This window comes from Notamacropus eugenii, chromosome 5 (genome assembly GCF_028372415.1).
Source record: "Notamacropus eugenii isolate mMacEug1 chromosome 5, mMacEug1.pri_v2, whole genome shotgun sequence".
NCBI lineage: Eukaryota > Metazoa > Chordata > Mammalia > Diprotodontia > Macropodidae > Notamacropus > Notamacropus eugenii.
Window position 1 is genome coordinate 10,732,930 of NC_092876.1, and position 25,470 is coordinate 10,758,399.

The following is a 25,470-nucleotide window of genomic DNA, read 5'->3' on the forward strand; positions in this document are numbered from 1 at the left end:
CTTTTTGATTGATAAGTGATCAAAAGATATGAACAATTTTCAGAAGTAGAAATACAAAAGGAAGTGATTGAGAAATGGTTTAACAAATTCTGGTATATGATAATAATGGAATATCATTTGCACTTTAAGAACTCATGAATAATTCAGAGAGACTTGGGAACATCTGAACAAACTAAAACAGAGGCAATTAAGCGGAACGATGGCAATTTACAGAATGACTGCAATAGTATATATGTATATTATATATATATATATACAGTAATATATATGTATGTGTACACACACACTTAGATATAAATAGACAAAACTTAAGAAATCTGATCAATGCAATGACCAATCTTAATTTCAGATTACTTTTTAGTGAAATGAGCCTCCCAACTAACAGCAAAGATATGGTGACCAAGTAAGGAATAAGGCCTACATTTTCAGACAAGACCAATGTGTTGATTTTGTTTTGCTTAACATAATTCCTTGTTATACAAAAGGGTTGGGGTGAGGAGGGTCATTGGGAAATGATAATAATGTGAGTTTTTTCCCCTAAAACTCCATCAACAAGCATTTATTGAGCATATACTATGTGTACTTGTTGTACAAGACATTAGGTATACAAAGACAAAAAAGAAATAGTACCAGCCTTCACAGACTTTATATTTTCTCAGTGAAAACATGTAATTAACTAAGCATATACAAATTATATGCCAGATAAATACAAGGTAATTAGAGGGGGGAGCACTAATGGTTAGGGGGATTAGAAAGAGTTCATGAACAAGGAGATATGTGAGCTGAGTTTTGAAGGATATAAGGAATTCTATGAAGTCTAATTGTGGAATAGAGTACATTCCAACCATGGAAAGTGGCCAATGTAAAAACAAAGGAAATGAGATGAGATACTGTGTGTAGGCAACAGAAAGAGGCTTAGTTTGCCTAGGCTACAGAGTGTATTGCTGAAAATAATAATGCAGGGAATGTAGGCTAGGGTCCAACATACTGGCTTGTATTTGCTCCTAGAGACAGTAAAGAGGGACAGAACAATGCCATGCTAGACCGGTGTTTTAGGAAAATTACTTTGGCACCTATAAGATGGATGAATTTGGGAGAAGAGGGACAAGGCTGAAGGACCAACTAAAAGACTATTATGTTAGTCCAGGTGAAAGGTGATGAGAATGTAAACTAGGGTTGTGAGTAGATTAGAGGAAATAGTTGTGAAAGATGTGAAGGTGGAAATTTGGCAACTGATTAGATATGTGGGATGAGAGAGAAGGAGGAGGTAAGGAAAATGCCATGGTTGTTCACTTGAGTGACTGGATAAATGTCTTCCATAGAAATCGGGAAATTCAGAAGAGGGGTGGGTTTGAATGCAAAGATCCTAAGTTCTCTCTTGTACCTGCTGAGTTTGAGAAGCCTGCAGGACCTCTATCATGAAACGTTCATTATTTGTGAATGTGGGAATGTGAAACTAAAATTCAGGAGAAAAACTATGGCTGAATATGTATATTTGGGAGTCTTCTTCACAGAGATAATAAGTAGACCCAAAGGAACTGCTCTAGTCATCATGTGAGAGTATGAAAAATGAGAATGCACAGGACAGAGCCTTGAAAAACAACCACAATGATAAAATACAATGAGGATGATGAACTAGGACAGAGAAAGGAGGTTATAAAGAAGGGGTGAGCCCTGAGAGGAGAGAATGTCCAGAAGGAGAGGGAAGTTGACAGCATCAAATGCAGCAAAGAAATCAAGAAGGATGAAAACTGATAAAAGACCACCAATTTTGGCAATTAAGAGATCATTATAACTTTTAAATGATGTTTCATCTCATGAAGGTGGAGGGCAGGATGCAAACTGTTGATAAGTGAGAAAAAGAAAAGGAAGTAGCAGCAACCATGGTAGACTGCTTCTTCTAGGGGTTTGGCTGGGAAAGGCAGGAGAGATATAGGCTGAGAAGTGGAAAATACAATATGATCGAGTGAAGGTTTTTTTTAAGGATGAGGGAGACTTGGGCCCATTTTTAGGCAGGAGGGAAGGAACCAGTTGATAGGAAGAAATTGAAAATAGAGAGGATATCAGAGCAGGGGCAATTCCCTAGAGAAGAGGGAAGATAGGAGCAAGGGCAAATGTTGAAGAGTGAGGAGAAATGCCACCTCTTCATCAGAGTTTGGAGTCAAGGAAGGGAAAACGAAAGATAATTTCAAAGTAGTTTGAGATGTAGGAAAGGGGAGAAAAGAACACTTAGTAAATAGCCTTTATTTTCTCAGTAAAGTATGAAGTGAAGTCTTCAGTTGAGGGGAAAGTGCTGCTAGAGACTTGATGACTAAAGAGAAGCTTTGTAACTGCATCTGTGGTGAGTGTGATGGAGAATGATTAGGGTATGCCTTGCAGCAATGAGAATCCTGTTGAAATTTGATACATTTATCATGGTCCCAACTGGCATGACTTCAAGAAGTAGGAATGGAGGATGTTAATATCTGGAGCAATCCAAGGTTCGAGTTTGAGCAGTGAAAGCACAAGGAAGTCAATCAAGAAGCAGGTAGTAGATATCTGCTATGTGCTAGATTTTAATGTTAGGCACTGAGGAAAACAATGCAAAGAATTAAACAACCCCTATGCTCAAAGAGTATGGGAAAGACAACAAATGCATGAACAAGTGCATACAGAATAAATATAAGAAATAAATACAAAATATTTAAGTATAAGGTAAATGGAGAGGAAGGACCTTAGCAGTTGTTTGGGGGGAGATTCAGAAAAAGTTTCATGCAGAAGATGATGCTTGAGCTGGGCCTTGAAGGAAAAGAAGCACTCTGTGAGCAGAAGTAAAGAAAAGCATGAAATGCCCAGTGCAAAGGCATGAAGAGGGCAGGTAGAATGCCATGTATAAAGAATAGAGAGAAGGCCATTTTGGCTGCAGAGTGTGAGAAAGGGTGTATTACAGAGAGGCTGATTGGGAGCAGGTTGTAAAGGGTTTGAAAAGCTAAACAGAGAAGTTTACATTTTATCCCAGGGACAATAGGGAGCCACTGAACTTCATCAAATAGGGAAGTGACATGGTCAGTTAGGTTTGTGCTTCAAGAAAATAATTTTTGCTGTAATCCAGTGGGTGGCCTAGAGTAGGGAGACACTTGAGGCAGGGAAACCAATTAGGTTGTTGCCATACTCCAGGCAAAAGATGATGAGGATCTGAACTAAAAATAGCAGGTATGTGAACAGGGAAGAGGTGGTCGGATGAAAGGGATGTGGAAGAAGAAATGGCAAGATTTAACAACTAATTGGATATTTGGAGTGAGGAATCAAGAATAAGGATAAGTTTATAAACCTGGAAGACTGAGAAAATAATGCCTTTGAGAAAAATAGGCAAAATTGAAGGAAGGATAGGTTTGGGGAAAAGAGCATGAGTTTAGTTTTAGGCATATTGAGTTTGAGATGTCTTTGGGATGACCACATGGAAATGTCCAGTAGGTCATTCATGATGTAGGACTGGAGTTCAGGAGAAAAAGTGGGGATGGATATATATAGGTCTGTGAGTCATCTGCATAGAGTTTCACATTAAACTCATGGCGATTCATGAAGTTTACAAGAGAGACAGAAAAAAGGGCTTAGAGTAGAATTTGGGGGAATTCCCACAGTTAAGGACCAGATGTGGATAATAAACCAACAAAGAAGCTGGAAAAGGAGTGGTAAAAGAAGGAAAACCAAGAGACATTAATTAGTGTCACACAACCTAGAGAGGAAGGGATCCAGGAGAAGATGATAAATAATCACTAACAAGCATTTATTAAGTTCTTGCTTTGTGCCAGGCACTATACAAGGTGCCAGTGTTTCAATGAATGAAATAATCACTATGCACAAGCTGACCTATAAGTAGACAAGTACATATAAAATATGCATATATAAAAACATAAATGTGAAGTTAATATTGTAAATAAGCACGTAAATAAATGTCTACATACACAGCATAGTTAAACATAATTTTGAAGAGAGCACACTAGTGGTTGGGAATCAGGAAAGAGTTCATGTGGAAAGTATTACCTGAGCTGCATCTTAAAGGAAGAGAGGGATCTATGAGGTAGAGGTAAGTGGAACTACATTCCAGGCATGAAGGATGACAAGCACAAAGTCATGGAGAGGGGAGATGGATTGTCAAGAGGGAAGGAAAGAGAAGGCTCCTTTGGCTGGACCTCAGGAGGTGAGAGGGGAAGTAGTGTACAACAAGATTAGGAAGATGGGTTGGGGTCATGATAGCTTGAAGGGATGGTAGGATCTGGGTGATTTTTTTTAAGGATGGGGAGATTTGGGTGTATTTGAAGGCAGTATAGAACCAGTAGAAAGGAAAGGTTGAGGATTCAAGAATGTTTAGATTGAGACTACAGTCTGCTGGAGAAGATGGGCATGGGGGTATGGAATCAAGCGTGCACATAGGGTGATTGTCCTTAGCAAGGAGAGGGGCCACCTCATTGTCAGGAACTGAAAGAAAGGAGAAAAAAGAGATGAGATTAAAAAAATAAGAGAGAAAGGAAATCACACAGAAAAGCATCAATTTTCTCACTAAAATAAAAGGTCACTTCCTTAGCTGAGAGAGGGAGGAGAAGAAGGTAAGAGAGGCTTGAAAAGTGAAGATAGTGTTTGAAATAATTTTTCTGGGGAGTAGAATAGGGAGATGAGGACCTAGTTTATGTTGCATAGCATCTTTTATTGATGATACATTTGTAATAGGGGATTTGTTTTTCTTGCTTTCTCAATGAAAGAGAAAGAATGACAGATTTTTGAAAATAAAAACCTAGCACACAAGCTTTTAAATTAATAGGAAAGATACTAAAATTAGAAGGCAAGTTGACTAATAAGACATCTAAAAGACTATAAACATCCTTAAATAACACAAAGGAAGCTGAACCAACATCTGATAAAACATAGAACCCTATGTATCCCCAGGAGATCATGGAACTGCAGTCTAATGTTCCAGAATGGTTCAAAAGAGAAATTAGAATTTTGACTTGGACTATGTATGAACTTGAAAGTTAATACTGCCTTTTGCCTTTCTATTTCCCTCCAGTGTGTAGCACAGTGCTTGGAACACAGTAGGTGCTTAAGAAATTCTGGTTGACCTTGAGAAAAGAATTTAGACAGGAACAAATGGCAGACTTTATGGCCTGCACAGCAAAAATATTTATCAGAAGAGAGAGAAAAATCAAATAGAGAACAGATTGGGTATTTAAATATACTAAATGAAGAACAATCTGGAGGAAGAGAATCACATGATCTCTACGCAAACAAAATACATTATTCTCAAAGACAGGATGCACTGAGACAATTTAAACATCATACGCAACCCAGAAAGATATGACTAGTCCAAAAAAAAAAATACTGAATACCATAATGCGAGAAATAACTCAAGAAAACTGCTGAGAGATTCTGAATACAGAAAACAATGTAAAAATCAAGAGAATCCACAGATAGTCTCCAGGAAAAAAAATCCAGTAATACAATAGTTAAGTTTATTTTTATCTGGCAGGTAGATGGATTTTTAAAAAAAATTTTCAGTTTCAACTTCTCTCCTTCCCTCCACACCTCCCCTACCCATTGAGAAGGCAAGAAATATGGCACCAATTATAGATATGAAGTCATGCAAAACATTTCCACAGCCATATTACAAGAAAAACGAAACAAAGAAAACAAAACTTCAGTCTACACTCAGAATTCATCACTTATCTCTGGAGGTGGATGGTATTTTTTGATCAGAGTTGATTATTTCTACAATATTGCTGCTACCATCTAAAATGTTCTCCTAGTTTTGTACCCAGAAAGATCATTTTCTCTGACAGAGTATTGTGCCTCCATGGAAGATAAACTGCCTCAGGAGAAGGGAAATCAGAACTCATTGATGGCACCAGAAGAGTTGAAGGGCATGGACCTAGAAAGCAAACTGCAAGGCAAATAAGTAAGAAAATTACTGTGATGAGGGCAAGAGGTAAAGCAATTTGGAACAAGGAGATTTCTGCCATAGGATAATGCTTCTATCCTCATTACTTCCTTTGGGAATTGGTACTTCTAAGTGAGGTACAACAGAATGAAGGAGTGAAGGGACAAGATCTACAAAACAATAACATGGAGATTGCTTAGAAGAGATAATTCACACTAGGTACTTTAGAAGCCTTTACTGAGAGAAAAAGAGAGAGAGAGAGACAGACAGACAGACAGACAGACAGACAGAGACAGAGAGAGACAGAGAGCTAAGATATTTATTAAATGATTAATATGTGCCAGGCATTATGTTGTGTTGGGGATACAGTACAGGTAAAAAGAAATACAGATAGCTGCTCACAAGAAGTTTACATTCTAAGCACATAAAAGGGACCTGAAAAATAGAGTGGGGGAAGCAGGGTAGGGAAGGCATCATGAGATGGTCAGTGTTTGAAAAGACAATAAAGGCTTGCATGGAAGTTTTCTCAAATGGAAGTTAGGAGAAAAACTTACTAATTAGAGGAGGAGACCATAGAGATGGAGTTATGGCTAACATGAGAAGAAGCCTGCTGGGGTATTGGTTAGTGAGGTGACTACTTGGAGCTTGAGGAACATAGAGACTAAAGAAAGAATAAATAAGTATAAAGTTTATGAATCAAGGAATAAAAGTTTAGAATAGACAGGAAAGAAAATTAATGAAGAGAACAAGGTAAAGATTTTTTTTTAAAAAGAGGTGCTTAAAACAAAAAAGGCAAAATAATGGGAGGTGAGGAAGGGGAGATTTTGAACTACTCACTTATGAGAAGGAAAAAAGGAGGGAAAAGAGAGAAATAATTATGATAACTAAATATCAATAATAAAGAAAAAAGAGTAAATTTAGTAAAACAAAAAGTTGACAACCAAAAGGGGATGGTGTGAATGTGAATGGATTAAGCAATCAAATAAAATAAAAGTGACAGACTAGAAAAGAAAACAAAATCCTATAAGCTGTTGCTCACAAGAAACACATCTAAAAAGCAAAGACATAAACAGAATAAAAATGAGAAGCTAGAACATAATTTACTGTGTGTGCGGCGAATTTTATAAAGCAGATGTTTCAATAAAGCAAGAACATACAAAGTAAAACTAAAATACACAGTTTCAATAAATAAACAAGGAAGATACATTATGCTGAAAGTAACCATAGACCACAAACCCATATCAGTACTGAGCTTTTATTCTCCAAATGCCATAGTATCTAAATTCATAAAGGAAAAACTAACTAAATTACCAAAAGACATAAACAGTGGCACAATAAAAGTAGTAGATTATATTCCTCTCTCAGCATTGGACTAATCTAATAGAAAGATAAACTAAAGAGAGAATATAGAATTGAACAAATTGCTGAAGTTATTACAGCTAAAAGACAAATGGCTATTTCTGAATGGGACTGCTAATATAATACATATTCTTTATCTTATAAATATTTTTTAATTGTAAATGGTTCATGCTATGGAATATTTATGCAAATTTAACATATATTGGGGATATTTAAAGCAAGTGTTAAAAGGCAACGATAGTATAAGCATATCTTTTATAGACCATAATGCAGTAAAATAGCAATACATTTAAGGAGTACAGACAAAATACACAGATACAGATGGAGACATAATAGTAAAATCCTAAATAACAATGGGTTAAAGAACGAATCATAGAGAGCCAAGATGACAAATTAGCAGGAAAAAATAGTGGTCTCCACCCAAAAACTTCTCCATACAGATCTAGAAAAGAAATGAACAAGGAAATAGTTCTAGAAAAACCTGGGGAGACTTGTATGAACTGATTCAAAATTAAGTGAACAGAGAACAGCAGAAAAATTTACATAGTAATAACAATACTGTAGAGATAGTCAACTTTGAAAGACTTAGTAATCTGATCAACCACAGTCCCAAAGGACTCATGATGAAACATCTTATCCATCTTTGGATAGAGATCTAATAGACTAGATCTAATAGAATGCAGATTTTCTTCCCTTTCATTTTCTTCTATTTTTTTTGGACCAAAACTAATGAAGAAATTTGTTAGGTAGGTAGGTAGACAGATGTTAGACAGACAGACAGACAGACAGATAGACAGATGATAGATAGATAGATAGATAGATAGATAGATAGATAGATAGATAGATAGGCAGATAGATAGACATGGATAGATATAGATATTTCTAATGGGTTTTGTGTTTCTTCTTAATGGATGTGGAAGCAGGTAGGGGAAGAGAGAAATTGGAAATAAAAGAAACTAAATTGAATAAGTTTTTTAAAAAGATTGTTGGTTCCTTGATGTCAGGGACTTCCTTTTTGTTTGTATTTTTGTCGCCAGCACTTGTGTCTGACACATAGTAAGTGCTTCATAAATACTTCTTTTGCTTGCTGTTATTTGAAGGAACAAATGATCTATAATATCAAGGGAAATGTTCATAGGAATCAAGGCAAGAATACAAAGGAAACAGAACTTTCAGGCCCATATAAAACAGCAATCACCAAATTCCTTACACATTGGTTTAAAAATAAAGAAGTTCAATGGAACAGACTAGACAAGTAAGAATGAACATCAAAAATAAAAAATAATAGTGATTGACAAACACCAAAACATAAATTACTTCAAAACAATTCTCTATTTTATAGGAACTTCTGGAAAAACTGGGAAGCCATCTGGCAGAAACTATAGGTTTAGACCAACATTTTATACAATATCCTACAATAAATTTAAAATAGATATGTCTCCTGGATATTAAACATCATGCCACAAAATAACTTAGAAAAGAAGTAGATTATATTCTTTTACAACTATGGGTGGATGTATCCTTAATCAAACAGGGAATAGGAGTTTTGAAGAAGATAAATAATTTTGATTATATGAAATTGAAAAGCTGCTGCCCAAACAAAACTAATATATCTAGAATAACAAGGCAAGCAGTTGACTGGAAAACAATTTTATTTCAAATGAAATTTTTTGGGTAAGGGTTTGGTATATAACATACATAGATAATTAACAGAAATATTTAACACCAAAGCCGTTCTCTAAGACATAGGCCAGAGGATATGAAAAAGCAGTTTTCAAAAAAGAATGTGAAACTCTTATCAGCTGCATGAAAAAAATGTTCTCAAAATCACTAATGACAAGGGAAAAGCACATCAAAACAACCTTAAGACTTCATATCTGTAATCGAAAGGGATTAGGAGACTACACAGCACTCTTATTTTAGGTTCAGATCTTAAGATACAATGACATGCACTAAAACAAGTTTAATAGGCAATTAAATTTTATTACTACAAATAGTGCAAGTTAGCAAGTGTATGCATATAAACAGCAGATAACAGTTAAGACAGAATAGAAAATAAAAAGTATACATCACCAGTGAAGTCTGAGCTCCAACACTTTGTCACAACTGGGGATGTTGAAAAGGGGTAGCAGTCGGCAAAGGTCCTGGCTGGGAGAGCAGAAGCAGGCACCCCCACTTCTGCAGTGAAAGACCTCAAAGATCCTTCTCTCACTCAGTCCCTTTATACATGTAACTTCAGGGAAAAGAGGACTGTTAGAACAAAGAAGGAACTCTGGCCAGACGTTCCAGTTGTTGACTTTGATGGGTGTGCCCAAAAGACTGACCAGGTCCTTGAACACAGACACCTCCTCCCTTAAGGAGTTTTATGACTCTTAAGATAAGGGTCCCTTAGCCCTGGCTGCATGCTTCATTAATTCTGCTGCCTCTGGCATTTCCAGTTAAGCATATCAACTTTAAGTTACATTCCTAATGTTAGATCATTTGGCAGTCATGCAAGGGGCTGGGGAGAATCTTCCTCAGTTTCTCCACAATATCACACCTAATAAATTGATAAACATGTCAAAAGATGGTAATAGTCAATGTTGGTGAGGTTATTGAAAGATAGGAATACTCATTCATTATTAGTCGAGATGTGAATTAAAACAAGCATTTTGGAAAACAGGTTGGAATTATGCAAATAAAACTGCTAAAATGTCCTTGCCTTTTGATGCAGAAATTCCATTGATCAGTAGGTAACCCAAGAAAGTCATGTATAAAAGAATGGGGGTGCTATACATAGCAAAATCATTCTTGCTGCACTTTTTGTAATAGCAAGGAACTAGAAACAAAGATGTCCATTGTTTGGAAAATGGCAAAACATATTGTGATACATAAATGGAATGTTACTGTGTTGTAAAAAGCAATGAATGTAATGAGTACAGTGAAGCATAAAAAGATTCGTGAACAAATGCAAAGTGAAACAAAGCAGAGCCAGGAAAATAACACACACAGTGACTACAACAATGCAAATACAAAGAACCACATAAAATGGGGAATGTTGCAAAATTACAAAGAAAAAGCTTGGCTCAAAAGAAGAGATATGAAAAGACATCTCCCCTCACTCTTTTAAAGAGGCGGGGAATTAGGGTGCATGGAGAGAGAGAGAGACAGAGAGGGAGAGAGAGAGAAAGAGACAGAGACAGAGACAGAGACAGAGAGATTCAGATTTCTAGCAGTGTAGTGATTCGTTTCGTTGATTTTTTTCTCTTATTTAAAAAAATTCTTTATTATGTCAAGTGACAAAAAACATGAGTAAAATTTATTTTAAAATTGTCAAAGATGATAGATAAAAATCTATGTTGGAGGAATTATAAGATGATAGGCGTACCAATTTATTATGTATGGAGCTGTTAGTTGGTCTTACCACTCGGCAAATCAATTTCAAATTATATAGGTAAAAATGTTGAAGCATTTCATTTATATTTTGTGACCTGGTGATTTCATGATGAGAGGTAGATAAATAGATACAGTGTGTGTATGTGTGTTACATACATATGCTCGTTACATATATGTATATAAATACATATATATATTATTGCTGTAAATATTCTAGTATGTAAGAACTTTCTGCCATTGACCTTATCCCAAGGAGGTCAATGACAAAAAGAAAGATCCTCTTCAATGCCAGAATATTCACATACTTTTGTAGTAGAAAATATGGAAACAAATTATAGGGTCCACTGAATGGAGAAGAGTTTTAAAAATTATGGTATATGAATGTAATGAAAGATTTTTGTGCTTTTAAGTAATGGCAAATATGAATAATTCAGAGAAGCATGAAAAGACTTCTATGAACGAATGCAAAGTAAAGAAAGCTGAACCAGAAACAACATTTATACAATAGTAAAAATAACTGTTTTTTAAAAATTCAGATCCATATGGATTCCAAATGACAGTCTCCTCTTAGGCATGTGCCTGACTATTGATATGGCACATTTTGTTTCATATATACATACATACATCTAAGTACATATATATATATATATATATATATATATATATATATGCACACAAATACACACATACATATATCTAAGCATTTTCCCTCTCTTCCACCTCTTATAACTCCCAGAAAAAAAGAAAACCACACCCTTATAACAAAAATGTGTAATTGAGCAAAACAAATCAATATGTATGTGCCAGGCCTAGAGGCCTGAGGGCTACCCAAGTCTTACCTTACCTGTCCCAGGTCTTCGGTTGGCCAAACCGGATAAACGTATGAGAGAAGAGACTTTCCGGAGTCGAACAAGGGTTAGGCTTTATTCAGGGTCCTGGTTACATGTGCAGGGGGAACTCTTCCTTAGGAGGGAGAGAGAAGTCTCCCAAGGAGGCAAAGATCTTACAGTAAGAGATTGGAAGTAGAAGTGTAAGTGGGGAGAGAGGGGGAGGGGAGAGTGAAGAGAGGAAAAACGGAGCCTTCTGTCCTGTCAGGGCCCCTCCGCGCTAAGAGCGCCTTCAGGCTTTCCTGACCCTAATTAAGCTCTCCAGCCATGTAGTTTGCACCTGAATACCGTGCCTGTTAGATAACAATAGGTGTGCCCAGATCCGGGACAGTCTTGAGGGCGGGGATGCTCCTCCCATCACGTTTCTCATGGGAAGAGGCGGAAATACACGAGATAGCTCGGTCTCACTCCTCGATTCCCTGGTGTTTCATGGGGGGCCTCATGAGAACTCTAAGATTTAGAAGTTCCCACCTTTACCCGCCCGAGACTGTCCACATGGAATTGAGCTTCCATCCCCAACATGTATGTATATGCACACACACATAATTCTGTATTTTGAGTCTATTATCTCTCTTGGAGGAAGTGTGTGGGATGCTTTCTCATCAGCCCTCTAGATATGTATATAAAATGTCACATATTCTTAATCATCCTCTCTGTATGAATAATTTGACTCAGTTCTTTTTATTTGTATGTGTTGTTATAATGTGGGCATCATAGGGGATCATCAGGGAGTGACCATATATAATTCAAGACACATTAATAAAACATAAGGGGAGGAGACAATGATGGCAAAGCAGGATATTGAATTAAGGGAAAGCAAAGGAAAGAGTGTGAATGGAGAAGAACCATTTGGATCATGCCTTTGAGTCATCATTTATAAAGCACAGGCCCCAACATGTCATCCCCTTGTTTAATAAAGTCCAGTGGCTCCCTATCAACTTGACAATCAAACACAGCATTATTCATTTGGCAAAGTCCTTCATAATCTACATTCCTCTCCCCACCACCACCAAAAAAACTTTCCTGTCTTATTCCACCTTATACTCCACCACATGTTATGGAATTCAATGACAATGGCCTCATTGTTGTTCCATGAACAAGACTCTCCATGTCTTGGCTCTAGGCATTTTCACTGGCTATCATCCATGTCTGAAACGCTTCCCTCCTCATCTCCACCTCCTGACTTCCTTCAGGTCCCAGCTAAAATCCCACCTATCCCAGTCCCTCTTAATTCTTCTCTGATCATTATTTCCTATTTACCCTATACATAGTTTGTACATATTTGTTTGCATGCTCTTCCCCCTCCCCCAGATTGTGAGCTCCTAGAGAGCAAGTACTGTGTTTTGTCTTTCTTTGTATTCCCAGTGCTTATCACAGTTCCTGGCATACATTAGGTACTTAATAAATGCTTATTGACTATGACTTATCCTTTAAGTCAAGGCAATTGTGTAGGTCAAATGTGGTCAGTTTCCTAGAGACTTGAGCACATTCTTCTTTTCTGAAGATCCACCCAGATGGATGCTCTAGCATTATGAAGGACTGTATGTGTCCCTGAAGGAGATGAGAAGAGGACCAGGAGTCAGCTCCTGCACAATCTGCTATTTTTCCCTTGCTCAGCAAGTCTCAAACCTAGAGGTTATTGTTCAGAAAGACTGTACTGTACAGGCATATGTTGAGGTAGTTCTAAATGTCTTTTGAGAGCTCATTGTTAAATTTCTTATATGGGTATTAACACTTCAAAAATTGGCAATTGATAAAATTTGGGCTTGGTTTATTATTTCAATGATTTCTAGTGGTTAGGAAATGTGAGTAAGGCAGATTAAGCTTAAAAGTGCATTGCACACTTCTTTTCATTCAGACCCTAGTTGTTAAACATCTACCAGTACATCCCTGATTATACAAGTCCTTGGGAGAGGGTGGAAGTCTACCAAAGAGTGAAGGGGAAAGGATTTCACTATTGATGACCTCAGGTTGGAGTCCTTTGTGTGTCCATTTTTCTGTCTACTTAAATAAAGCCTGTCCTGTATTATTTAACTGAGCTGATGACCAATAGGTGATGCATTATTGCCATATGCATATACTCAAAGCTGTACCATTAGAGAACAGTTAAAATGTCAGAGCAGCAAAAGGCAGTATAGGAGAGCCATTTCCAGTTACTACACAAAGACCTAGAAAATGAGACAGACCAAGTAGTGACTGGAAATTCAAGAAAAATTCTGTGTCATTGTTTCTTAAAGGTTGGCATAGGAAGACAGGAAGGTCTATGTATACTAGAAATATAGTATAGCTGGAGTCTTCCAGCATAGTACCTATTTCCTAACAGTGTACCATGGCAAGAAGCATTCCCATAACTAGTAGAGAGGCCTGACCTTGTACAGGGGGTGGAACAAATGTCATTTGGCACCTATGTTGCTCACTCCCACTGCTGAGTCACAGATCCAGTGTGGATAGAGAAGGAAACCTGCACTTAAGAGTGAGGGTCTGAAAAAGAAGTGATTATGGGCCCAAGATTATGTGCTGAGTGAGGAGCAAATAGAGAAACAAACACTAGTTATGTGGCGCTGAATGTTATTCTAATCCAGTTTATGGCTCAGTCTGATGATTGCAAGGGAGCATGGGAAGGAAATATACATCTATATAACACCCTTTCCTTTCTATCCCCCCCACCCACTATTTTCTTTTGAGAATCATGACTTTTTTTTTGCTCTAGATGAATATGATTATTCACTGGATTTTATAAAGCAATTCTTTAGTAATTTAGTTGGTATGGCATGGTACTGAATAAACAGAGTAATTTAGGTAATATTGTTATTTTTAAATATTTTTTAATTTAATGAACAATTTTAAACAGTTTTTAATTTTGAATTCCAAATTTTCCTCCCTCCCTTCCTTTTCTCCCCCTCACTGAAAGGAAAGCAATTTGACATAGTTTATACATGTACAGTCATGCAAAACATATTTCCATATGTCATGCTATGAAAGAAAACACAGTCAACAAGAAAAATAAAATTTTTAAAAAGTATACTTCAATCTACATTAACTCTCCATTAGTTCTTTCTCTGGAAGTCGATAGCATTTTTCATTACGAGTCCTTTGGAATTGTCTTAGATCATTATATTCTAAGAATAACTAAGTCATTCACAACCATCAAACGATATTGCTGTTATTGCGTATGGTGTTTTCTCAGTTCTGTTCACTTCACTTTGCATGACTTTACATAAGATTTCCCAGGCTTTCATGATAGCATCCTGCTCATCATTTCCTATAGGATAACAGTATTCCATCACAATCATATAGCACAACTTGTTCAGCCATTCCTCAATTGATGGGCATCACTCCAATTTCCAATTTTTTGCCACAAAAAAAAAAAGAGCTACTATAAATATTTTTGTATAAATGTCCTTTTTCTTTATTGTTTCTTAGCAAGATGCAGTTTACTTCATTATCTCTTTTGATTGCCCTCCAAAATATCACATTCTAAGCCTTTTGATCCTTTATTGGAGAAGCTCTTGTGTTATCCTGACTCTGGCTCCATGATATTTGAATTGTTTCCTTCTGGATGCTTGCAATCTTTTCTAATTGACTTAAGATCTCTGGATTTGACTATATTCCTGGGAGTTTTCTCTTTCAGGAGGTGATTGGTGGATCTTTTTAATTTCACCCTCTGGTTCTAAGTTATCAGGGTAATTTGCCTTGATAATTTCTTGAAATATGATGTCTAGGACTTTTTTTTTTAATCATGGTTTTCAGATAGACCAATAAATCTTAAATTCTCTATCCTCTGTGTTCCAGGTCAGTTATTTTGACAATGACATATTTTACATTTCCATTTTTCATTCTTTTGTTTTCGTTTTATTGTCTATGTATCATGAAGTCATTAGCTTCCACTTTTCTAATTCACATTTTAAAGGAATCATTTCCTTCGGGGAGCTTTTGTACCTCTTTTTCTATTTGATCAGTTATACTTTTTAAGGAGTCATTTTCTTCAGTAAACTTTTGTATATCTTCTTCCATTTGGCCAATTTTGGTTTTTAAGGAATTCTTCTCATCAATGGATTTTTGCGCCTCTTTTACAATTTGTCTATTTTATACCTATTTTTTAAGATGATATTTTATTCAGTATTTTTTTTGCCAACTCTCACTCCTTTTCCCAATTTTTCCTTGACCTCTCTTAATTTTTACAATCCTTTTTGAGCTCTTTCATGAATTCTTTTTCAGACCTGAGACCAATTCACATTTTTCTTTGAGGCTTTGCTTTGATGTTTTCTTCTGAATTTGTGTTTTGAATAACTAGATTCTTTTTATTTTTTGTTCATTTTCCAGCCTACTTCTTGACTTTTAATTTTATGCTGAAGTTGGACTCTGCCCCCAGGGTGGAGGGGGTACTGTTCTGAGCTTCAGGTTTTCATGTTGCTCTTTTTAGAACTAGTTCTCTGGATCTGTAAGCTTTCAGTTCTTCTAAGGTGCTATGATCTAAGGAGAGGTGTGATCACTGCTCTCCTGATCTATGCTCTGGTCTGTGAGTGATCACAAGAATGCTTTCCCATCCTGGAACTGTGACCAGGGTCCCTGTTTTTAGTGCTTCTCCTCACCCTGGGACTGTGACTTAGAACCATGTATGAGCAATACAATAGAATCCTGCATCCAGTGCCATCAAAGGGTCCCTCTAATCTCCTTCTGACCACTTGTGTGACCCCCCTTGTCTGTAGGCTGAGAGCTCCAGTAACTTGCCAGGTGGATTCACTTGCCCACAAGGCCTATTGCTGGCTTGCCAGGTATAACCAGCTCTGACAGGGCCTGTGTTCTACTTTCACCCCAGCGAGACAGACATTTCCTGTCAAACTTTTCAGTTGTCTTGAGCTGGAAAAGTATTTCACCCTATCCTTTTGTTGGTTCTGCTGCTCCAGAATTTGTTTTGAGGCATTATTTTAGCATTATTTAAAGTGGAATTTGGGAGAGCTCAAGGGAGTCCCTACCTTTACTATGTCATGTTCTGTTATTTTTTTATGTGCTGTATTGGCACATCCCAACAATAAATAATAGATTTTTCTCCACTTATTGAGATTTGTCTTGATTTTTGTAAAAAATATTTTGTAGATGTATTCATATAGCTTCTGTGTGAGTCTTGCTAGATGGGTTCTTAACTATTTTATAGATTCTCTAGTTTTTCTTAATGGAATCTTTGTTTTTTCCTGTTGGGTTTGGTTAGTCATATACTGAATATCCGATGATTTGAGTGGCTTCTTTTATATTTTACTTTGTTTCAGAAGGGAAAGGCAGGTAGCACAGTGCTGGACCTGGAGTCAGGAAGACTAATCTTCCTAGGTTCAAATCAGCTATAACAGCTGTGTGACACTGGGCAAGTCTTTTAATTCCATTAGCCTCAGTTCTCTCATCCGTAGAAATAGCTCGAGAAAGAAATGGCAAACCACACCAGTATTTGCCAAGAAAATCTCAAATGGGGTCACAAAGAGCTAGACATTACTGAACAACAAGCTTTTCAGAAGATATTATTCCAATTAAATTTTAATAGACCTTCTAGCATCCTTCATTGACCATCACATCATCTACAGAGTTATTATTTTGCTTTTTTTTTTTGCCTAAATTTATTCCCTTGATTTATTTTCTTTGTTTAGTTGCTACAGCTAGCATGCTTAGGAATATATATTTTTTGAAATAATAGTGATAACAGACTTTCCTTCCTTTCCCCTGATATTATTGGAAAGGTTACCAGTTAGTTTCCATTATATATAATGCTGACTCTTGATTTTAGATATCATATAGAGGAAATGTCCATTTATTACTAGGCAATCTCAAGTTTTTAACAAAAAAAATTACTGACTTTGGTCAAAAGTATTTTCTTCATTTTGTTGTTAACACCTCCTTCATTCTCAAAGATGACCAATGATATCATAAGGATGATTTCTCGACTTGCACATGAATTGGATTTAAGTGAGGCAGATATGCACAAAGTCATAAGTTTCACTCTCTCCTCTGGAGTTAGTGAAGGCAAGAAAAAGGTCAAGATGATTGGGAATAGCCTGGATGCAGTGAGTGACCTTGGTTTTCCTAAATTAAGGTCTTTCTCAGGTCTCCTGTGTCTGAGATAATATCCATCCAATGACCAAAGGATAGGTAAAAATTGAAACAAACGATGACCCAGTTTACCATCATAAAACCATCCATTTGGGAGGGGAGTTTCTAGGCAGAAAAGAAAGCTATTACTATTTAACTCACTCTAAGCCATCAAAATCTAAACAATGAGTCACAAAGGCTCCTTTTGGGAGCTACTATTATCCATTCAGTTGAGATCCAGAGTGATTTGAGTTCAAGCACTAGTTAAGTTTCTCCATTTGAGACACAATGGGCTTTTATAAAAGCCTGGTTTTTTTTAATTTTCAGAGCTATAGTTAAAGAAATTATAAATGAAAACTATACCAGGCAAAAAAGTAAATCTTCTAAGCTTTTTGAAAAAGGGAATATAATAATAACGAAAATTTTAAAAAATCTAGGCCCCAAACCTCAAAATATCTTCCAAACTATAAACAAACAAAAATTATATTTCTATGGAGACAGAAACCACATGTAAAGAGGGGGAAACCACATTTGGTGAGTGGAGAATAAAAAGAGGAAGAAGAGAAAGAGGAAAAAAGAAGACCAGCTTTCTCCAACTTGTGTTCTAATGAGCAGGTTGGGTCCCCAGAGCAGAGCTACCACTATGCGCAGACACGACAAAATATTCTCCTAAAACCCAGTTCTCCCCTTCCCATAAATACACACAGCATTCATGGGAGGAGTAAGGTTAAACTTAGGTCATAATAATAGTGAGGCACACATGCAAGAAATGTGTGGCAAGGGCTTAACTCACAACACCTTGCGTGCGAATTGGATCTAAGTGAAGCACAGCTTCACAAATCTTACTCTCCTTACTTAATCTCCTTACTCTCCTCCAGCCATCCTGTACCTATTGATGCATTTATGTAACTTTGATTATTTTTGTTATTAATATGATCTGTTGTGTTTATAGTGTTCTTGTTATTGATTCAACCATGAATTCCTTGTAGAAATCCTACCTCACAATAACATAAAATCTTTTGGATGTACTACTATAGCCTCTTTGCTTATAGTGTATTTAAAATCATTGAACTTTACCTCATTATGGATATTGGTGTACAATATTCATCCTCTAATATATCTCTCCCTGGTTGAGATATTAATACCATATTTGTAACATAGAAAATTTGGTAGAATCCCTTCTTTGCTTATTTTTGCCAACAATTTACGGGCAGCACACAGAGAATTCTGAGGCTCACTCTCTCAACCTCCATTAGTAGGTCATATACTGAGAGCTGGGCTACTATATTTCTCATTTAGTTTCTGGCAGGCATGTGCCAAAAACACATGTATTAATGTTTTGTCACCAACAATAACCAGCTGCCATCTGTGAGCTTTTACAAAAGCATTTACTGAGAAGCCATGTCAAGACTTAAGGCACAAAACCTTTGAAAGTGGGAGTATGTTGTCCTCTACATTTAGCATCCATGGTGAGAACAGGCTCGGTCTTGTAGAGGCTGTTCTCTTCAGGGTATAGTATAGCCAAAAGCAGGCTCTCTTGCCTCCATGACACAGAGTCTCAGCTGCCTGGTTGATTCCTCCCTGGGCAGGACCAAGCACGGCATACTTTTAGGTCTACTTCTTCACTAGGTGGGGCCTCAAAAACTCCCAGCATATTGTTATTTTGGCATTGCTGGTTCTTCCAACATTCCAAGGCTCACAAGGATGTGCAACCTGGTCCATTCTGTCTCTGATTTTCCTTCCCTTAACATCAGCAAAGAATAACACAGAGAAGTAAAGAATCAGAACCAAGTGTCCATGGCTACATATGACCTTCTCTACTTCAGGCAGGCCCCTGCAGCTCTTCCTTTTTACTTGAAGGGTGCCAGGAAAAAGAGTAAGCTTTAGTTCCTTTGGGCCCTCTATATGTATTCTCATTTCCAATTCCACTGCCAAATAAATGCCTTTACGTCACTATGCAAAAAACCAACAGATAATAGTCAAGATATCTTCCTATGTTCTGAATGGAGGTATAGGTCCTCCACTACACATAGTCATACCTGTCCAGAAGCAGCTTCATCAACATCTGTGCATCCTCCAAGGCGTCAGCCCTTATGGCCATTCCAGCATTATATAAGTACGATTATTATTCACTGCTCTTGAAATGATGGATAAATTTCATAGCATCCAACTTCCTCTGAGAATTCGTTGATGGATGCTTCAAATTATTTTTTGGAGATTTATTTGCTTAAATTCTCTCTTATGTTAATGTACATTTTATATTTTTGTAAATATTTATTCATTACATTTAAATGTTGGCATATAATTGCAAAAAAACATAATAAATCAATAACTCAAAGAACTAGCATTTATACAGCTATTTAATGTTTATAAAGAGCTTTATACACATTATTACATTTTATCCTCACTGCAACCTTTGGAGGTGGGTGCTATTATTATCTTCATTTTATAGATGAGGAAACAGAAGCCAAGAGTTACTAGGCTACTTGCCCAGCATCGTACAGCTAGTGTCTGAGGCTTTCAGGTTCAACATTCTACCCACTATATTGTGATATCTCCTGGTTTTTTTTTTTATATTGACAATTTGGTTTTTCTTTCTCTTTTTAAAATCAGACTAGTTGTTCATAATATTTCTTTTCCCTACGAAATCTAGCATCTTATTTTAATTAACAATTTAATAATGGTTTTTTTTCCCTCTTAATGGTTACTCTTCTTTGATTTTGAGAATTTTAAGTTTGGACTTTAGAGTTTTCAAATTGGCTCTTCTTCTATTTGTTACTCAATTCCTGATCTGTTCTTGCTCTTAGTTGGGGATGAAGGCATTTAAAGATACAAATCTTCCCCTCAGGACTGCTTTGTCTGAATGCTAAAAGTGCTGTTATTTTATCTCCCTACCGTCATTTGCTTTTCATTAAATTTGTCTGTAATTTGTCCTTTGACCCATACATGCTTTGGGATTAAGTTATTGTCTCCAAGTAATTTTATTTCATATACATTTTATTTTAAAATATTAAATATTAAAATAAAATTTTATTTTAAAATGTATATTGTTAAAATTTGTCCCCATGTTCCTACATCTCTCCATTCCCAGAGAAACATTTTATATAACAAATAATATTTTTAAAGAAAAAAGGGGGAAAAACAGCAAAACTGATCAGTATGTAAAAAAAGGTCTGACAATATATGAATTATCCAACATCAACAGACCTCCCACCTCTGCAGCAGAGTGGGATGAATTTAGTTTTGGACACTGAGTTTAACATGTCTATTGGTTATTCAGTTCAAGATGCTTAATAGGTAGTTGGAGATTCAAGACTGGAGGTCAGAAGAGAGCTTAGGGTAGGATTGTTGGGTTTGAGAATCATTAGGACAGAGATGGTCATTAAATCCATGGGAACTGATGAAATCACCAACTGAGGTAGTATAAAGGGGAAAAGAGAAAAGGACCCAGGACAAAATCCTGAAGGACATCTATGGCTAGTGGGCATGACCCAAATGAATATTCAGCAGAGACTAAGCAGTCAGCTGGGAGTAGGAGAACTAGGAGATAATAGTGTCCTAAAAGCTAGAGAGAAGAGACTATTGAGAAGGCAATAGTATCAAAGGCTGCAGAGTGATCAAGAAGGATGAGGTTTGAGAAAGAGTCGCTGGATTGGGCAAAAGATCATTGGTCACTTTGTACAAAACAACTTCTACTTAGTATTCAATAGACTGTAAAAAATTATTTTAAAACAGGATTTATCCAAGAAAGATTATTAAATCCATCACTTTCGGTCCAAATCTGGTCCTAAATGTAGAAAGTGGTTGTTGCTACTGTTCAGTTGTTTCCAGTTACATCCAACTCTTTGCGACCTTATTTGGGGTTTCCTTAGCAGAGGTACTGGAGTGGTTTGCCATTTCCTTCTCCAGCTTATTTCACAAATGAGGCAGCTGAGGCAAGCAAGGTTAAGGCATTTGCCCAGGGTCACATAGCTACTAAGCGTCTGAGGCCAGATGTGAATTCAGGTCTTCCTAACTTCAGGCCTGATGTTCTATCCACTATATCACCTAAATGCCCTTCAAAGACTGACCATATACTAAAATATTTGTAGCAGCAATTTTTCTGGTAGCAGCAAATTGGAAACAAAATGGTTGCCAATCATTTATGGAATGGCTGAAGAAACTATAGTCCATGAATGTTCTGGAATGTTAATGTGTAGTAACACACAATGGATAAAAGAAAGTTTTTTAAATGCATTAAATGCTTTAGATTCATGGACAATATTAATTTTCTGATATATGATAAGTTCCGCCCTCCAGCTAAGGGCATCCCCACCTCAGATAGATTTAGGTTTTGCTCCAGTATGAATTCTTTCATGTCCAGTTAGATGAGCTCAGAGTGAAGGCTTTCCCACCTTCATTATCTTTGTAGAACTTCTCTCCAGAATTAATTCTTTTCTGTACAAGGGTGGAGAGCTGTCCAAAAGACTTCTGACATTGATTATATTTATAAGATTTATTTCTGGTATGAGTCCTCTGATGTACAATAAGGTTTGCACCACGGCTGAATGCCTTCCCACATTCATTACATTTATAGGGCTTCTCACCAGTATGAATCCTCTTATGCACAGAAAGTTTGGAGGCATTTATGAAAGCCTTTACACATTGATCACATTTATAAGGTTTCTCTCCAGAATGAATCCTCTGATGTACAATCAGGGAAGACTTCTGACTAAAACACTTTCCACATTCATTGCATTTATAAGGTTTTTCTCCAGTATGAATTCTCTGATGTGCAATAAGGGATGAAACATGGCTGAAAGACTTCCCACATTCATTGCATTGAAAGGGTCTCTCTCCAGTATGAATTCTCTGATGTGCAATAAGAGATGAGCTGTGGCTGAAGGCGTTTCCACATTCATTACATTTATAGGGCTTTTCTCCAGTATGAATTCGTTGATGGGCAATATAGGATGAGCTCCGGCTGAAGGCCTTCCCACATTCACGACATTTATAGGGTTTCTCTCCGGTATGAATTCGTTGATGGGCAATCAGGGATGAGTTCTGTCTGAAGGCACTCCCACATTCACTGCATTTATAAGGTTTCTCTCCGGAATGAATCTTCTGATGTCCAATAAGAGATGACCTTTCACTGAAGACTTTCCCACATTCCTTACATTTATAACGCTTCTCCCTTGTATGTATCCTCTGATGTACAGCAAGGTTGCAGGACTGTCTGAAAGCCTTTCCGCATTGACTACATTTATAAGATTTTTCTCCATTATGAATCACCTTGTGTACAATAAGGGATGAATTTTCACCAAAGGCCTTCCCACAGTCATTACATTTATAGGACTTTTCTTCAGTATCAATCCCCTGATGTACTACAAGTTTGGAAGGCTTTCCAAAAGTCTTTCCACATTGATTATCTTTATAAGATTTTTCTCCAGAATGAATCCTTTGGTGTACAGTAAGGGATGAGTTCTGGGAAAAGGCCTTCCCACACTCATTACATTGATACAGCTTATCTTCTGCATGAATCCTCTGATGTACTGTAAGTCTGGAAGATTGTCTGAAAGCTTTTCCACACTGATTACATTCATAAGGTTTCTCTCCAGTGTGAATTCTCTCATGCGCAATAAGCTTTGACTTCCACCTGAAGACCTTATCACATTCATTACATTTATAACGCATTTCTTCAGTGTGAACTCTCTGATGTACTATAAGTTTGGAGGCTTTTGTACATTGATTATATTTGTAAGGTTTTTCTCTGAAATGAATTTTTTGATGAGCGGTAAGGGATGAACTATGGCCAAAGGCTTTCCCACATTCATTACATTTATAGGGCTTCTCGCCAGTATGAATCCTTTGATGCGCAATAAGGGATGAGCTCTGACTGAAGGCTTTCCCACATTCATTACATTTGTTAGGTTTTTCTCCAGAATGAATCCTGTAATGTGTCATAAGAGATGACCTTTGGGTGAATGCCCTCCCGCATTCATTACATTTATAGGGCTTCTCTCCCGTATGTATCCTCAGATGTACAACAAGATTGGAGGATTGTCTGAAAGCCTTTCCACAATGATTACATTTATAAAGTTTCTCTCCAGAATTAATCCTCTGATGTGAAATAAGGGATGAGTTCTGAGGCTTTTCTGGCCTATGAATTTTCTGATGTTTAATAAGATCCGTGTTCTGAAAGAAGGCCTTCCAACATTGATTACATCCATGCAATGTCTCTCTGGTATGAACTCTCTGATGTAATCTAAGAGATGATGGATGGATGAGGCGTGTACCACATTCATCACCTTTATAAGACATTTCACCGGTATGACTTTTCTGATGACTCATAAGGTCTGGGATTAAAGCAAAAGCTGTGTCACCATGATTATCTTGAAAAACTTTCACTGCAGTTTGCTTCACCTGATGCGGAACAGGCTCATTCTGTTTAGTAAGATGGTCTCTATGTTCACTGTATTTGGGATATCCAATCCCTGAGGTAATTTTCTTAAATTGAATTAGGTGTGAATATTGCCTGAAGTTACCTCCACTTTCATCATATCCATGGTGGATCTTCCCAGTGGGAACTGTCTGTTGGACAGAAAGGGTTAGATCTAACTCTTGACTAAAATTCCTCTGAAATTGATTACCTTCCTCATCTCTCTCTCTGTTGGAAGTCTTCCTGAGTTTAATTTTGAATGATCTGGAATGACTCTCCCCATTTCCCTGCTTCTTTTCTAAATTGTTTTCATAATCACAGATTTCTCTCAAACTGAAATCACAGGAAATACTCAGTTTTGGAGTAGACTCCTTGGTTTGAGTCCTGGTTTCTCCACCTGAAGAAATAAAAAGACAGAAATATATTGGTTTATTTCCATTGGCAGAAAAAATAGATTTATTTTTATATTCTCTGCCCTTGTTTCTTCTCTTTTCTCCCTCTCTCCCCCACCCTGTCCCAGATGCTCAGTACACATCTATCCAGACCAGATATGTGACCCCTAGGGTGCCTTGCTCTCTCCTCTTCTCATTGCCCCCTTCCAATGTCATCCAGAACACAAAAGGATTGTTTGTTTCCATTGCTTCAATCATGGCAGAATCACAACTCTCTTCCTCAAAAGAAGATGAAGGACCTTAGACCCTACAGCCTACAAAACCACTGCTTCCTGACACTCTCCAGTGTCATCTTATATCTCTATGCCCTATAGACATCCAGAAAATGTCATCTGACCTACTGATGTAACCTAAGAACTCAAGACTTTGCCATCAATACCACTGCATTCATGAATTTGGGGCCTTTCCTTCTAAACTATGGCTGAATATTTTTCTGTTATCTTCCTCCAATTGAAAGACTGTCTGAATTTTTCTTTCTGGATTCCCAACACCTCAAACAGTGCTTGGCATATAATAAAGTTTAATAAATTTAATAAATTTTTTCATTCAGTCAGTCAAGAAAAATAATCTCCAAACTCAAACAGTAGGAATCAATAATAATAGATTACCATTAATTCACATCTTGTAAAGTGACTACAGTGAAGTCTGACTGTAGCTGACTTGAGCTTGAAATATTCTACCACAGGTTGGGCACAAGTAGTCAATGTGAACATTTGGGGTAGATTCTCGAAATTTGCACATCTCAATGTTCTTTTGAGCTATTTCAAATCTGTTTTGTTCCTATTTCAAATCTGTTTGTCCCTCAGCACCTTCTCTGCTGAGGGCACACTATACTGGACAGTCCTATGCTAGTGTCCCCCTGTCACAAATCATTTCCAAAGTTTTTAAGACAGACCTTGAGAGAGATAGTCTTTTTGGCAAGTATACATTTGGCATTTGCACAACATGGCTAGCCTGTTGGAGTTGCACTCTCTGCAGGACAGTTTGAATGCT

At 37.0% G+C, this 25,470-nt stretch overlaps 1 protein-coding gene across 3 annotated transcripts in view; it reads right to left on the minus strand.

Annotated features, from left to right (window-relative positions):
* Positions 1-14,332: 14,332 nt before the first annotated feature.
* Positions 14,333-25,470, minus strand: part of LOC140503318 (uncharacterized) — a 32,346-nt gene continuing 21,208 nt past the window's right edge. For all 3 annotated transcript variants that reach the window (XM_072607198.1, XM_072607200.1, XM_072607199.1), the window contains exon 5: positions 14,333-24,422. In XM_072607198.1, coding sequence (XP_072463299.1) covers positions 21,961-24,422 — 2,462 coding nt within the window. In that variant the 3' untranslated portion in view covers positions 14,333-21,960. The remainder of the gene's footprint in view (positions 24,423-25,470) is intronic.